At 44.0% G+C, this 14397-nt stretch overlaps 1 protein-coding gene across 2 annotated transcripts in view; it reads right to left on the bottom strand.

Moving 5' to 3' along the window:
- PI4KA (phosphatidylinositol 4-kinase alpha) overlaps positions 1–14397 on the bottom strand; it is a 69907-nt gene that overhangs the window by 43129 nt on the left and 12381 nt on the right. For both annotated transcript variants that reach the window (XM_087913334.1, XM_087913333.1), the window contains exons 9-19: positions 13279–13344; positions 12751–12847; positions 11396–11587; positions 10894–10994; positions 10497–10626; positions 9658–9787; positions 8067–8162; positions 6826–7009; positions 5826–5929; positions 4427–4595; positions 3315–3365 (exon numbers count right to left, since the gene is read on the bottom strand). In XM_087913334.1, the coding sequence (XP_087769460.1) occupies positions 3315–3365; positions 4427–4595; positions 5826–5929; positions 6826–7009; positions 8067–8162; positions 9658–9787; positions 10497–10626; positions 10894–10994; positions 11396–11587; positions 12751–12847; positions 13279–13344 (1320 nt within the window). The remainder of the gene's footprint in view (positions 1–3314; positions 3366–4426; positions 4596–5825; positions 5930–6825; positions 7010–8066; positions 8163–9657; positions 9788–10496; positions 10627–10893; positions 10995–11395; positions 11588–12750; positions 12848–13278; positions 13345–14397) is intronic.

Below are 14397 nucleotides of genomic sequence, written 5' to 3'. Positions count from 1 at the left end.
GGGGGTTTGCTTGCAGGCATTTCGTCAGCTGACTAGCTAACACTATCAGTACAAGAAGAGAGTGGGGTTTGTGGAACGGAGGAGGAGGAGGAGGAGGAGAAGGGAAGGAGGACTCTGAGGTCCTTGGTGCTCTCTGAACTGGGTTGTTCTCTTGCAGACGTTTCATGACCCAACTAGGCAACATCATCAGGGCTAGAAAGGCGTGGAGTTTGCTACTGGTAACGTTGCCTAGTTAGGGGTAACAAAATACCTGCAAGAAAACATCCCAACTCAGAAAGCACCAGCAACCCCTCACTGAGCTAAAAATACTCTCCTCTCGCAGAATCTAAATGATAAAATCTGTGATTAGCCATCCTGCATTATTTATTTCTGCAATTGTTCCAAGCTAATATTTTGTGGCCTGCTGGAATGTTATTTCTCCAACACAATCCTGCATTCCTTCCCTTTTTTATAAACGCTTACTAGTTGATCCATGGCTGTTAATATGCTCGTTGACAATTCAACAGTGATAACAGATAATCAGAGTTGGAAGGGACCTTGTAGGTCATCTAGTCCAACCCCACGCCCAAGTGGGAGACCCTACACCATTTCTGACGAATGGCAGTCCAATCTCTTCTTGAAAGCCTGCCAGGGATGACGCTCCCACAACTTCCGAGGGCAACTTCTGTTCCATCGGTTGATTGTTCTCACTGTCAGAAAAATTCCTCCTTATTTCCAGGTTGAATCTCTCCTTGTTCAGTTTCCATCCATTGTTCCATATCTGGCCTTTGGGTGCTTTGGAAAACAGCTTGATCCTCTCCTCGCTGGGGCAGCTCCTCAGATATTGGAAGACTGCTCTCCTGTCTCCCCTAGTCCTTCTCTTCACTAGACTAGCCAAGCCCAGTTCCTGTAACCGTTCTTCATGTGTTTTAGCCTCCAGTCCCCTAATCGTCCTGGTTGCTCTTCTCTGCCCTCTTTCTAGAGTCTCAACATCTTTTTTTATAGTGTGGTGACCAAAACTGGATGCAATACTCTAGGTGTGGTCTTACTAAGGCTTTATAGCGTGATATTAATACTTCCCTTGATCTTGATTATATCCCTCTGTTAATGCAATTTAGGACTACATTAGCTTTTTGGGCTGCTGCTGCACACCAAAAAAGTTAATGCAATCCTAAATTACATCAATAGAGGGATACAATCAGAGATATTCCTGTATATCAAACTGTCCTTTTAACCAGTCATGAAGTCCTACCACCAAGTTTTAAAAGGAAGAGAAGACGGAAAACACAATCGCAACCGAGGACTCACGAGCATCGCAAATTTTGCAAGAAAGCTAAATATTTGCTTTGCAGGCCCTTAATGTAACCATTAACTTCTGTCAGTACCCAGGAGGGTATTTACTGAGTGACAAGCAGTTGGGGAAACAAAAACAGATCAGAGCCTGTCTGATCAAACATCACTTTGAAGTACAGGTAATCCTTAACGTACAACCATAACCGAGCACAAAATTGATGTTGCTAAGTGGGAAATTGGTTAAGTGAGTTTTGCCCCATTTAACGACTTGCCAAGTTGGTTAAGTGAATCACCACAGTTAAGTTAGTAACAGGGTTGTTAAGTGAACCTGGATTCCCCTCCCTTCAGGAGGTTGTAAAAAGAGGACCACGTGATTCAGGGAGGCTGCAACCGTCATAAACACCAGTCAGTTGCCAAGCGTCTGAATTTTGATTCCGTGGGGAAGGCTGCAATGGTGCTAAGTATGAAAAACGGTTGTAAGTCACTTTTTACAGGGATCTTGTAACTTTGAATGGTCACTAAATGAACTGTTGTAAGTGGAGGACCCCCTGCAATGTAGTTGGAAGCCCTTGGGGTAAAAATCACAGTTCTTGAGTGGGAGGGAAAGCTCTCATGGGGCACTAGAAAAAGGCTTTAATTTATTGGAAGTTAAATAACAACCAAATTAAGAACAAAACAAAACAAAAAGATGTGTTTTTTTCCCTTTCATTGGAAGGAATCAACAAGAAAACGGAGCGTCCTGCAGAAATGCTCCATCGCAGTCGTAAGTCTGTGCCCAGAGAGAGAGCATTGCGTGCCACCTCTGGCATGCATGCCACAGGCTCACCATCACAGCCTTATACCATTGCAGATGGGTGGCTGTCCAGTCTCTTCAAACTTAAAGACCTCCAGTGATGAAGCATCTACATCAGGGGTCTTCAAATTGGCAGCTTTAAGACTTGTGGACTTCAACGCCCATAATTCCTCCTCTTCCAGTCATGTTAGCTCAGGAATTCTGGGCGTTGAAGTCCACAAGTCTTAAACTTTGCCAAGTTTGAAGACCCTTGGTCTACAACTTCTGAAGGCAAGCCTTTCCACTGGTTAATTGTCCTCATTTGTTAGGAACTTTAAATTCCAGGTTGCTTCTCTCCTGGATTAATTTCCACTCATTGCTTCTTGTCCTGCCCTCTGGTGCTTGGGAAAATAAATCGACCCCTTTCTGTTTGCAGCAGCCTCTCAAATACGGTGTTTTTTTTTTTAAAGAACAGCAATGAAAGATAAACCTATTTTAACTCGTGCAAGCATGACTTTTGCCCTTCAGGCACATGCAGTGGAAAATATTGTTTTGAGAAATCCAGACTTAAAAACAAAAAAGTATGTTTACACATCAGGGTCTCGGAGTACCCTTCTGATAAACCTTGCAGCTGTTAACATATAATCTGGAAAAGTTTCTTTAAACAGCACTCCTGCATATATTTTTTTCGTATCGCTCACCAAGGTGTCCAAAAATGCTGCACCTGGTGTTCTAATGGTCACACTGAATAAACTTTCAATGTTTTTTTCTCCCAGCTTCTGCAGAAAATGAGGGATTTTCTTAAGACATGCCAGGCTAAGCTGCTTTGGTTAGCATTTATTGCAGCCTTATCCAACCTGAATAACTGAAACGTTCAAGTAGATGTGCCAAAGGTGCTTTTTTCCCCTTGAAAATCATCCCAAAGGTGCTTTTTCAAGAGGCAACTGGACTTCCTTGTTATACTTTGAAGACGTTTCGCTTCTCATCTGAGACGCTTCTTCAAGAATTGAAGACGGTTCTGAGAAGCAAAACATTTTCCAGGGAAAACAAAATAAAAAACAAAGGAAGTTGCCTTTTGAAAAGCACTTTCGGGACAGCCACGATCTGGATGACTAAGGTTCTCCGTAGACTTTCAAACAAGTGGTCAATGACCTTCTAACTTCTAGCAGAGCACACACACCAAAACCCAGAACTTTCTCCACATTTCCTACAATGCTTCTGGTTCAGCTTAAAACCGTGCACTGTCACGGGACAGGAAGTGAACACTCACCACAGCAATAACAGGGATCAGCACTCCGAGGTTGCCTGCACTGCTGGAGGCCTGTGAAAGACAATGGAGATCAATTGAGACCAATTAATGTCCCCCATAATCCCTGGGCAACTGAATGGAGCTAGCCAGATGTTTTAATGGCCGGGTGCCCTTCCTATTGCCAATGCGGAGTTTTGTTCAGCAGATACATTCTCAGTGTGCCCGGAATATCTGCCTCTACCTAGGATTGAACTCACAGCCTTCTGATTGTGAGGCGAGAGCTCCACCTCTCAGCCACCACACCACTCTAACTCCCACTCTCCTGGTGATTGGCTTTCGTGCCTAAGTGGGATTAGAACTCACCATCTCCTAGTGATTGGTCCAAACTCACCCAGCCAGCTTTCACAACTAAGCCAGGACTTGAACTCCCAGTATCCTGGTGATAGGCTCAAAGTCACCCAACCACTTTCATGCCTAAGGTGGGACTAGAATTCACCATCTCCCAGTGGTGATTGACCCAAAGTCACCCAACTGGTTTTCTTTTCATAAATAAATTTTATTTAAGTTTTCAAATTTTAAAAAACATAAAATAAACTTTATACATCGTTATCAACATCAAGACATCTTTTGTTATCTCCTTACATTTTTCAGTATATGTATTTACTTATTCCTTTACCATTACATCTTACTCTTGCTATAAATCAACATCTTTTATCCTTACACATCAATCTTCTCCACGGTACATTTACATATTCCCTCATTCTTTTCCTAACTGCCATTTTATTTTCTTTTTATTTCTAAACCACTCGTCCCAGGCATCCCAGGCCCTATAGTAAATTGAACCTTCACGCCCAACTGGTTTTCATAGCTAAGGCGGGACTAGAACTCCCAGTCTTCTAGTCCCTAAGCCAACACCTTAACTACCAGACCAAACTTGCTCTTTGTTTCATTTTAACTCCATTGAAATTTTAATAGTTGGCTTTAATTATTTTAAATATTTTGGGGGTTATTTTTTTCGTTTCTCGACTCTGTGTCTTGCCTGGAGATGGGCAGCTATAATGCAATTGATAAATAATATGCTTTATATAATAAATAGGGACAGACTTCCATTCTGAAGATTGATTGTAGCCTACCTTCAGTGCGGGCCCTTTCTCGCTGGCCCGCTCGCTGGCCCTTTTTCCTTCCAGCCCCAGCTGCACAAAAAGTTCCAACAAATTCATCAGCAGCTCGTCCACAAGGTGTTCATCCTGTATATTTGCAGCTATGTTAGCCAGGGCATTAATAACAGCTAAGGAACAGTGTCTGATGAGAAGGGAGGAGGAAGGGCAGAAGAGGGGTGGAAAAAAAGAAGAGGAAAAAAGAAGAGAAAAACCAGAAGCATCAACTTTCTGATGAAATGTTTCATTTATTTTTTTTCTCGTGTTCAAAGCTGGGCAAGATTATGAAAGGGAGTTTGAATCTCCTCTGAAAAGCCTTGAAAAACAGGACTCCAGGTGAGATGGGTGGCATTGAAATTTAATAACTAAATACAGGTAACGGTAAAGAGTTTCTCCTGTCCAGTTGTGTCCAACTAGGAGGCAGTGCTTATCTCTGTTTCTTAGACAAGGGAGCCAGCTTTGTCCGAAGACATTTTCTGTGGTCACGTGGCCAGCATGGCTACATGCCAAAGGTACACAAAACGCTGTTACCTTCTCATTGAAATGGTACCTATTGATATTGGAATTCATTGTTGGAATGAATTTCTATGCAACAACTACAACAGTATTGAGTCAGTTGAGGGCAATATTTACAAGTTTGGATCTATGGTATATACTCTATGCTCTTTTGTTCTAAGTAGAGTTTCCTGTTTCCTGTTATGGTTATATGGTTGAGCAGTAAAGCACATGGTGACTGTGCTCTTTGTTTTTTCTGTATGGTGCTTTATATAAACAAAAAATTTCGGACTGCTTAGCGGACAGAAACTGGGGCAAGGAACGGGAACTCATCCTGTCCCATGGTGCTTGGGTTTTAAACCTGGGCTTTCAGCTTTCTAGCTGACAAGCTCAGCATCTTTAACCACTGAGCCATCGCAAGCATAAATAAAATAGAATAAATCCAGGTGGCACCAGATCTAACACCCTGATCAAAAAAATCTGGATAGACGTTTTGACTGTCGTGTGAAGCATCAGTTCCTAGATTAATATAATCACCCTCTTCTTTTAACAACCCCATAATCCCTTGAGGGGTGGAGTCTGGGCAACTGAATGAAGCTAGCAGAGTGTTTTACTGGCCGGATGCCCTTCCTTTTGCCAGTGTGGAGTTTTGTTCAGCAGATAGATTCTCATGGTGCCCAGAGAGAGAAATATCTGCCTCTACCTAGGATTGAACTCACAGCCTCCTCACTGTGAGGTGAGAGTTCCACCTCTAGACCACCGCACCACTCCTTTCTAGATTAAAATAATGACATGGCAAAAATCTACAAACGTTCACATCAACTAGTAATTAAAAAAAACATATTGCAGGAGTACAGCAAAAAAAAAAAAATTAAGTTACCTGTATCCGTGATCTTTATAGTCTTTAGTCGCAGAGTATACAATGGAGCTTGCTTTCACGCTGATCTGCTGAAACAAATTCCACACCTCCTGGTAAATATATTGCTGGAAATAAGGAAACAAAACCCAAATTAGCAGGGGGGAACAATAACCTTGGGTACAAACAATCAAAAGAAATGAAAACAATTAACCCTGACACCATTAACGGGAAAACGAATCTAACACGATCTCATAAAAGATGTCTAGAAGCTTCAAAGGAAATGGAGGAAGTTTTAGGTCCCAAGATGTCCTCTTGAGAAGTGAGACTTAGCAGAATCTTTGCAAGCTGTTCCTAGATGTAAAAAGTCAGTTGAGCCCAGCTTGCTTTTAGAGTAATCCCAACTTGGCACATGGGGGGTCAAAGGCTTTGGGTAGACCAAAATGCCACTTTGGCAAAGTTGGAGGGAAGGAGAAGGCAGGAGAGGAGGAAGAACCTGCACAAGAGTTAAAACGCTCACCAAATCTCCCCCTGCAATGACAGCCCTCTAGCTAAATTCTCGATTAGTAAGAGGAGGCGAGAGACACAACACTCATTAGACTAATAGGAGGCAGTGTCAGCCTTGGAAGCTATATTTTATGCAGAAACTTCCAAGCTATATATATAGAGAGAAAGGGTCTTATTTTTGGAAAAACATGGTAATTCTACCAATGCATAAGAATCTCCTCAACTAAGGGTTAACACTAGCTTGGCACCAGATAAGGGTCAGTGGAATTCAAGGCAAGTTATTTCGCTTGTGGCTACGTAGGGATTCCAGGCTGATTCCTCTTTTGACTCCGCCCCCAGATTCTGCCTACATTCTGCCTCCTGGGACTCCAGACTATATTCCACCACAAATACCAACTAAAGATAAATAAAGCAACCGTCAACAGGGAGCTGATCAGCCTTCAGCGGATACTGACAGTCAATTACCCAGAATGACAGTTGGAATTGACAGCTTCCCAGGCAATTGACACATCCTTACATTTCCGGTGATAACTAAACAGCCCAGCTGGTCAATGATGAGCACGTCAAGAGGAGACGGTGGCTGGCAGAACTTCTGCTGCAAAATCTGGAGAATGGGTTCCATCACTTTGGGGGTGTCCCTCAGAGCCACTGCTATGTGGCCCAGTGCACGGATTGTGTGGTCTGGAATGAGGTGGGCTTCCCTTAAAGAAAACAACACATTTTTTTTAAAAAAAATGCATGCGTATGAATGTGAAAAAATTACCAATAAAGGAGACTATTTGTAACTCAGAGTTGAGGGGTCTTTGATGCTTTCTGAGCGCGGTTGTTTTCTTGCAGACGTTTCATGACCCTACTAGGTAACTTCATCAGCGCTAGAAGGGATTGGAGTTTGAAGAGAGGAGGAAGAGGACGACAACAACAACTATAGGGTCCTTAGTGCTCTCTGAATTTCATCATTTGCTTGCAGACGTTTTATTACCCAACTAGGTAACATCATCAGTGCTAGATATGAGTGATAGAGAGGACGAAGGGTCCTTGGTGTTCTCTCAGCTTGGTTGTTTTCTTGCAGATGTTTTGTTACCCAAACTAGGTAACATCATCAGTGCAACACTGATGATGTTACCTAATTTGGGTAATGAAACATCTGTGAAAAAATTATTCACCTAGCAATGGAATATTCCAGAGATATTCCCTTCCATTTTCTTCTGGATCACGCTGAATGTCCTCCCGGACCATGCCAATTCAGGGAAGACTTCACTTTCTGGAAACAAAAGCAGCCTGAGATGTTTTGCACCTGGTACTGTGGATAAAACGGGTTGGTTTCAGGTCCAGGACTCCCTAGAACATCTCAAACTGCTTCCACTTCAGATAATTTACTTCTGGAATCTGCTCAATTGCTGCGGAACAGCACGGGGAAAAGAAAATGGAACATTTTATTGCCAGACTGATGCATTTTTGACATCCTCAGATGCCCATACGTACGTCCATGCCCTCCTTTGACCGGAAGGACAATCGTAAAAAGCCTTTTAGGTTGCGGAACTATCTCGTGGAAAACACCAAATTCCAGACTGTCAAAGGATCTGCGCTAAAACCGGCTGATTTTAGGCCTTTTAAAGGAAAGAGACTACAACCCCCCCAAACCAGGCCTCGGGGAAGGAAGTAGAGATCTCCTGCTCGAGCAGGGAGGGTTGGACTAGAAGATCTCTAAGCCCCCTTCCCAACTCTGCATGATCACTCTGTAGCATTTAAGTCACTTACTTGTCACTTTCTTGGGAGATGTAGAGACGGTTTGATAAACTGGCTAAGAAGGCTTCAACGATGACGGGATCGATGGTCAGCCCGGCTTTCAAACACCTGCAAGATATATAATTTGACTAGAACAGGGGTGGTCAAACTGGATTTTTTTGAGGGTCAGAACAGCATTGTGGTTCTCCTCTGCGGGCTGGCGAAGGGGGGGGGAGAAGACGGGACGGTCACTTCCTGCAGCCCCCTGCCAGCCAAAATGCACCATGGGGCCACCGCATGCCGCCCTTGTCAGATCCCTAAAAGTGATACTGCCACTCCATTAGGAGAAGGGGGGGAGGACACTTGAATTCGATTCATTGCTATTGCCTGCGACAACTGCTATTTTATGACTTGTATCCTTTTTTCCTTTTCTTTTGAAGACGTTTTGCCTCTCATCCAAGAAGCTTCCTTCCCTTCTCCCCATCATTCCAGTCAGAGCTTCTTGGCTGAGGAGCGAAAACAGGGGTGGGATCCTGCCGGCATAGCAACCGGATCGGTGAGCTGCGCGTTGTGTGCACAGTACTTGCAGAACAACTTCTCCTGCAAGCAATGACCATTTCTTGCTGACGCGCCGCGCAAAGCAACTAAGGTGAGAATAGTTTAGTTTAGTTTACTTTTATTGTCATGGCACCTCGTACAACAAAATCGAACACCATCTTCGGTGCACATCATGACCATGAAAATAAAACACAAACACACATCCTTCACATTCTATACATTGAATTAAAAACCCTTGATATTGTATTAATATTGCACTATACAGCAGAATTCAAAAGAGTTATTGCCCTGGGATAGAAGCTGTTTTTCAGCCTATTTGTCCTTATTTTTAATTATCCTGTACCGTCTGCCAGATGGTAATAGTTCAAAAAAAGGATTCCCAGGATGAGATGGATCTTTGAGGATGTTCTGAACTTTCTTAAGGCAGCGGGAGCCATAAAGCTCTTCCAAAGAGGGGAGAGGGCAACCCATGATCCTCTGAGGGGCAATGACCTTAACCCTCTGGAGTGCTTTCCTATCTGCTACTGTGCAATTGGCAAACCATACAGAGGTGCAATAAGTTAAGATACCCTCTCTGGTGCAGCGGTAGAAGGTCACTAGCAGTTTTCCATTGAGTTGTTCTTTTCTGAGAAGCCTCAGGTAGTATAATCTCTGTGGCCCTTTTGACCAGGGCTGCAATGTGGGCACCCCAGGTCAGGTCCTCTTTTAGGGTAACACCCAGAAAATAAAAGAATAAAGGACAGCCTAGAGCCCGGCAGGTGGGAGGGCCCAACCGAAGAAAAGACCATCTTCAGATTGAACCAGTTAGGTGTCAACTGCTCTTCAGAGCTACCAGTTCTATAGAACCGGGCCAAACCGGTAGAATTCCACTGAGTGAAATGTCTTCAAAGAAAAAAAACCAAACAAGACACTCCAGTTGCCCCTTGGGAAAAAAGCACCTTTGTGATAGTCCTCCAGTTACGACCGCAATGGAGTTGGCAAAATCTGCCGTTTGCTAAGAACCCAGGGTGGCTTTTCCACCTGCCGAGAGAACCAACCTCTTTGCACACCTCAGGTAAAAACCTACCTGCAGATGTTATCGATTGCGACGTCCCGGAGCTGTTCGTACATGGAGGCCTCGTTTTTCTTGCCCGACATTACGCTCAGCGTGGACTCGGCGTGCTCGTTGGTTATGCTGATCTTGATGTCATTGGTACCTAAGAGGAAAAGAAACGGAGAGGGTTGCTTGGTGAGATTTTCCTACTCCAAAAGCGTTTTAGTATTAAAATAAATTTGATAAAAATCCCCCCCAAATCCGATTTAAATTAAAGAAAAAAAAATCCAATTTTTTAGATTAAAAAAAAATCATCAATTTTTATCCAACCTGCTGACACCCTACCCCCCTCTAAACACCGCTGAAGATGTCACTTAGCCTGATAAGAAAATGTTTGAAAACCGGCCCAACAAACTCAGGAGAATGAAACCTCCACCCTCAAAAGAAAAATCAATTGGGCGGCTTAATGGATCAGGAAGACGCAACAGAAAGTGAAAACATGAATTGGACAAAGGTTGCAGAGGGCATCAAATAAGTATGTCCAGCCCTGGCCGGATTGCCAGTTTAGGGGATAGCCATGGCCGCCCGTTCCTGCGCATCGGTTGCTCTCGTCAACGGCCGACCGGTGGTGTTAGAAGGTGTTGTGCTTTGCCGGCAGCCTGTGCACATGGCAGCGGAATCGGACAGTGGAGAAGAATGGGGATTAGTCTGGGAGCCTGGGGAGGACTCGCACGAGGGTCCTGTGTCTGACTATTCAAAACTTTGTGCTCATTCGTGCCAGTTTCACATTAAAACCTTGTATCAGGCAGCCGCCTGTTTCGGTGTGTCTTTTGTTGACTGGACGGATGAGCGAGAAAACAAACCAAGAATACCTGTTTGGTACTGGCTGTGATATTTGTACAATTTCACCAGGACTGGAGAGGGGATCACAAGGAAATCCCGCAAAGACGGATTGACCGAGTGAACCACCACGGGGAACCTCTCGCACAAGCGGCCGAGACCCTGTGGGGGGATAAAAAGAAAGTTTCGGAACATTACACGTGGAAGAAAGGCCACACGATCCTGGCTCTAACCCAGGGGTGTTAAACCCAAGGCCCGGGAGCTGGAGTCGGTCCACAGGGTGCTTAGACCTGGCCTGCAGGGCTGCCTTGGAAACAACAAAGGACCAGCCCGCGGTGCCTCTGCTGGTGAAAACGGAGCTCCACTGCCACTTTGCCTCCTGGGAAGCCGCCCCTCCCCCCTGGGAATCCAGACTGCATTCCACCACACCTGTAAGCAGCAGATCAGAAGAGGCAAATGGGCGATGATCACTTTGCTGGAGGTCTTGGACTGCAACTTTTCGGACAACCGGATGCACAGGTTTTCTGCCCCTGGTTTGCAAGAGAAAAACTCTTGTTTGAGGAAATGTCTCGTGGGAAGAGATGCAAACTCAGACGGAACCCAAAAGCTAAACAGAGACAGGTGCGCTCGGGCACACCTTGAAGTGCAAAACCCGTGCAATCAAGGTAGGCCTTTTCAGGGACAGTCATGACCAGCGACAGTCACTAGATGAAAAATCATGCTTTACAAGTGCAAAAAACAGTCTTTTTTCATTGCCGTTGTAACTTCGAATGGTCACTAAACGAAATGTTGTAAGTTGAGGGCTACCTGTACAGGTGGCCGAAAGTCATCGAACGGGGCAAAACTCACTTAACCACGGTCTCACTTAGCAACTTAACTCCTGGGCTCCGTTGTGGTCGTAAGGCGAGGACTACCTGCCTATAAGACTCACCTTGCTCATCTTTCACAGCCCAAACCATGAGGTCCACACAGGCGGCGTTCGCCTGGCAACGCAATTTCAGCGGATTCAGCTCGTTGTGCAATTTATCGACTTCGTGAAGGAGCTTCTGAAGTTCCGGCTGGCTAGTGTTGAATTGTTCCAGCACGAAATCGTGAATTTCTTTCACAAAAGAGTTGGGAAGTTCTAAGAGATGGAACAGACAAAAAAATAAATAAATAGGTAAGTAGAATTCTGACAAAAACCATGTCTGGACATACAGTGATGGTTCAGCAAAAAGGCCTCAGGTTGAGGGAAAATGCTGCATCCTAAAACTAATTGGCCCTTCTTTCAGAACCAGAAATATCTTTTATTCCCCTTTGACAAACGTTCTTCATACAGAACCACTCAGTTTTCTACAGAGAAGCAACAGGGGAATATTCTCTGGGACTCTGGGAATATTCAGTAGGAAAATGGCTTAGCTATTTCGTGAAAACCCATGCAATTTTTGGCCACCACGATGTAAAAAAGATCATTGAGACTCTGGAAAGAGGGCAGAGAAGAGCAACCAAGATGATTAGGGGACTGGAGGCTAAAACATATAAAGAATACTTGAAGGAACTGGGTATGTCTAGTTTGATGAAAAGAAGGACTAGGGGTGACATGATAGCAGTCTTCCAATATCTGAGGGGCTGCCCCAAAGAAGAGGGAGTCAAGCTATTCTCCAAAGCACCTGAAGGCAGGAGAAGAAGCAATGGGTGGAAACTAATCAAGGAGAGAAACAACCTAGAACTAAGGAGAAATTTCCTGATAGCTAGAACAATTAATCAATGGAATGGCTTGCATTCAGAAATTAAAAATGCTCCAACACTGGAAGTTTTTAAGAAGAGACTGGATAACCATTTGTCTGAAATGGTATAGGGTTTCCTGCCTGATCAGGGGGTTGGACTAGATGACCTTCTCCCTCTTCTTCCTCTTCCCGTTCCCCTCTTCCTCCTGTTCTGTTCTATTCATTTTGCTTCTACTTCTCTCCTCCTTCTCCTTCTCTTTCTATCCTATCCTATCCTATTCCATTCCAATGCATATTTTCTATTCTATCCTATCCTATCCTACCCTACCCTACTCTACTCTACTCCATTCCATTCCATTCCATTCCATTCCACTCCATTCCATTCCATTCCATTCCATTCTATTCCTTATTCCATTCCATTCCTTTCCATTCCATTCCTTATTCCATTCCATTCCATTCTTATTATTCTTATTCTATTTTTACTCTTCTAAATCACCAGGAAGTCAAAAGCTTATTAGTGCCTCTTCGTGGCCAATGATCCAATGGAAGTTTCTTCGTCTTCTCAACGCAATCGTCCTACCTTTCATATGGTACAGGGTGTCTCTCAGCATCTTGAATTGAGCAACGTACAGAGAGTCGCTGAACATCTTGTAGAAGAGCTCAACGTGCGGATTGGCCTGTAAGGCATTTAATAGAAATGGATCAATTCAAGAGCAAACTTTTAAAGCATCGGATTTGCACGGTGGCGATTCCTTTTTTAAAAAAATATATATATGAAAGGACAAGTCTCCCAAACGAGCAATTAACCAGCCTGTTGACTTTGATCCAGCACATGACTGTGTAAGAAACCAGAGTATTTGGATGATTAATCCAACCAGAGAACCAATCAGCTGCTCAGAATTTAAATATAGCTCCAAACAAACAACCAATCCCACAATCAAGTGACCACATACTAGATATATATAAGCTAAGGAGGAACAGGACAAGGACATCCTTACCTAGTCTGGTCACAAAATGTCCTGAAGCTAAAATGAAACAACCTTGAAGAGCAAAACCACTGGCAGCTTCTAAAACCCGAGCTACGAAGTATTTTCAAAAATAAACGTACCTCGATAACTTCAGTTGCCACTGCATCCAGGTTTTTGAGAACAGAGTCCCCAACTATTTGCTTGACCTACGGTTGAAAAGAAAGATATATGCGTATAAAATCCAAACGTTTGCAAAACATTTTGAGCATGACGTGGATTGTGTAGGTGAGCCTGTTATAGGTATTCCTTGACTTATAACCATTTGTTTAGCGACTGTTCAAACTTACGAAGACACTGGGAAAAAGTGACTTGAGACTATGGCTGTTGTACCATCCCCGGGGTCACGTGTTGTGGTTAGCCGGCAGCAGGTGCGGATGGCTGAGGAGAGTGAGGACTCAGATGAGGGGCCAGGAACAATAGGAAGTGGACTGCTGCCTTCAGAGATTGTGGGGGCTGGCAGCAGCAATGAGGTGGTTCCCGAGGAGCCCGTGCCAAGTACACATACGCGCAGGATTGCTCATAGGACAGAGCAGTTGCAACAGCACGGGCGACTCGGGAGTGAGGCTGCAAGGTAATGGCCCCTCCCTCAAGAAGATAAAAGCCAGCTGTGAAACAAACATTCTTTGCAGAAGGCAAAGACGTTTTGAAACTCCAGCCTCGTTGACATTCCAGTATCCTGAGTTTGTATTTGAAGATTCTTGTATTGCAAATTATTTCTTATTTCTTGTTATCTTTCAGCAAGTCTCGCAGTTTGGCAAGGCTTGTGCTTATCACAGCTAATTATTTTGCAAAAGCATTTTGCAAAAGGTTTCTGTTCTTTTTGCATTGTGTTTGATTTGTCGGAAAAGGGCGTGGTTAAGAATATCACATGACCTCCATTCGCAACCTTCCCAGCAGGCTTCCGACACGGGAAAAACAAGGGGGAAAGCCAGATTCACTTAACAACAGCATGATTCACTTAATGAATGCAGTGATTTGCTTAACAACCCTGCCCCCCCCAAAAAGGATTGCAAAATCGGCTGCAACGCGCTTAGCAACTGCTCTGGTTAGCTAATGGACATTCTGGTCCCAATTGCAGATCTTTGATTAAAGTTTCAAGGACACTTTTAGCCCTGGAAATTACAAGCAGTCATTTGTAATAAATCAGTAATCCTTACCCACAAATTCTAACAATTTGGTAGCTAACAGGAAAGAGTTAA

Source organism: Pseudonaja textilis, chromosome 15 (assembly GCF_049901715.1).
Source record: "Pseudonaja textilis isolate UNSWEBS1 chromosome 15, rPseTex1.2, whole genome shotgun sequence".
Taxonomy (NCBI): Eukaryota; Metazoa; Chordata; class Lepidosauria; order Squamata; family Elapidae; genus Pseudonaja; species Pseudonaja textilis.
The sequence above is the reverse complement of the archived record's forward strand: the minus strand, read 5'-3'. Positions and strand labels throughout refer to the sequence as shown.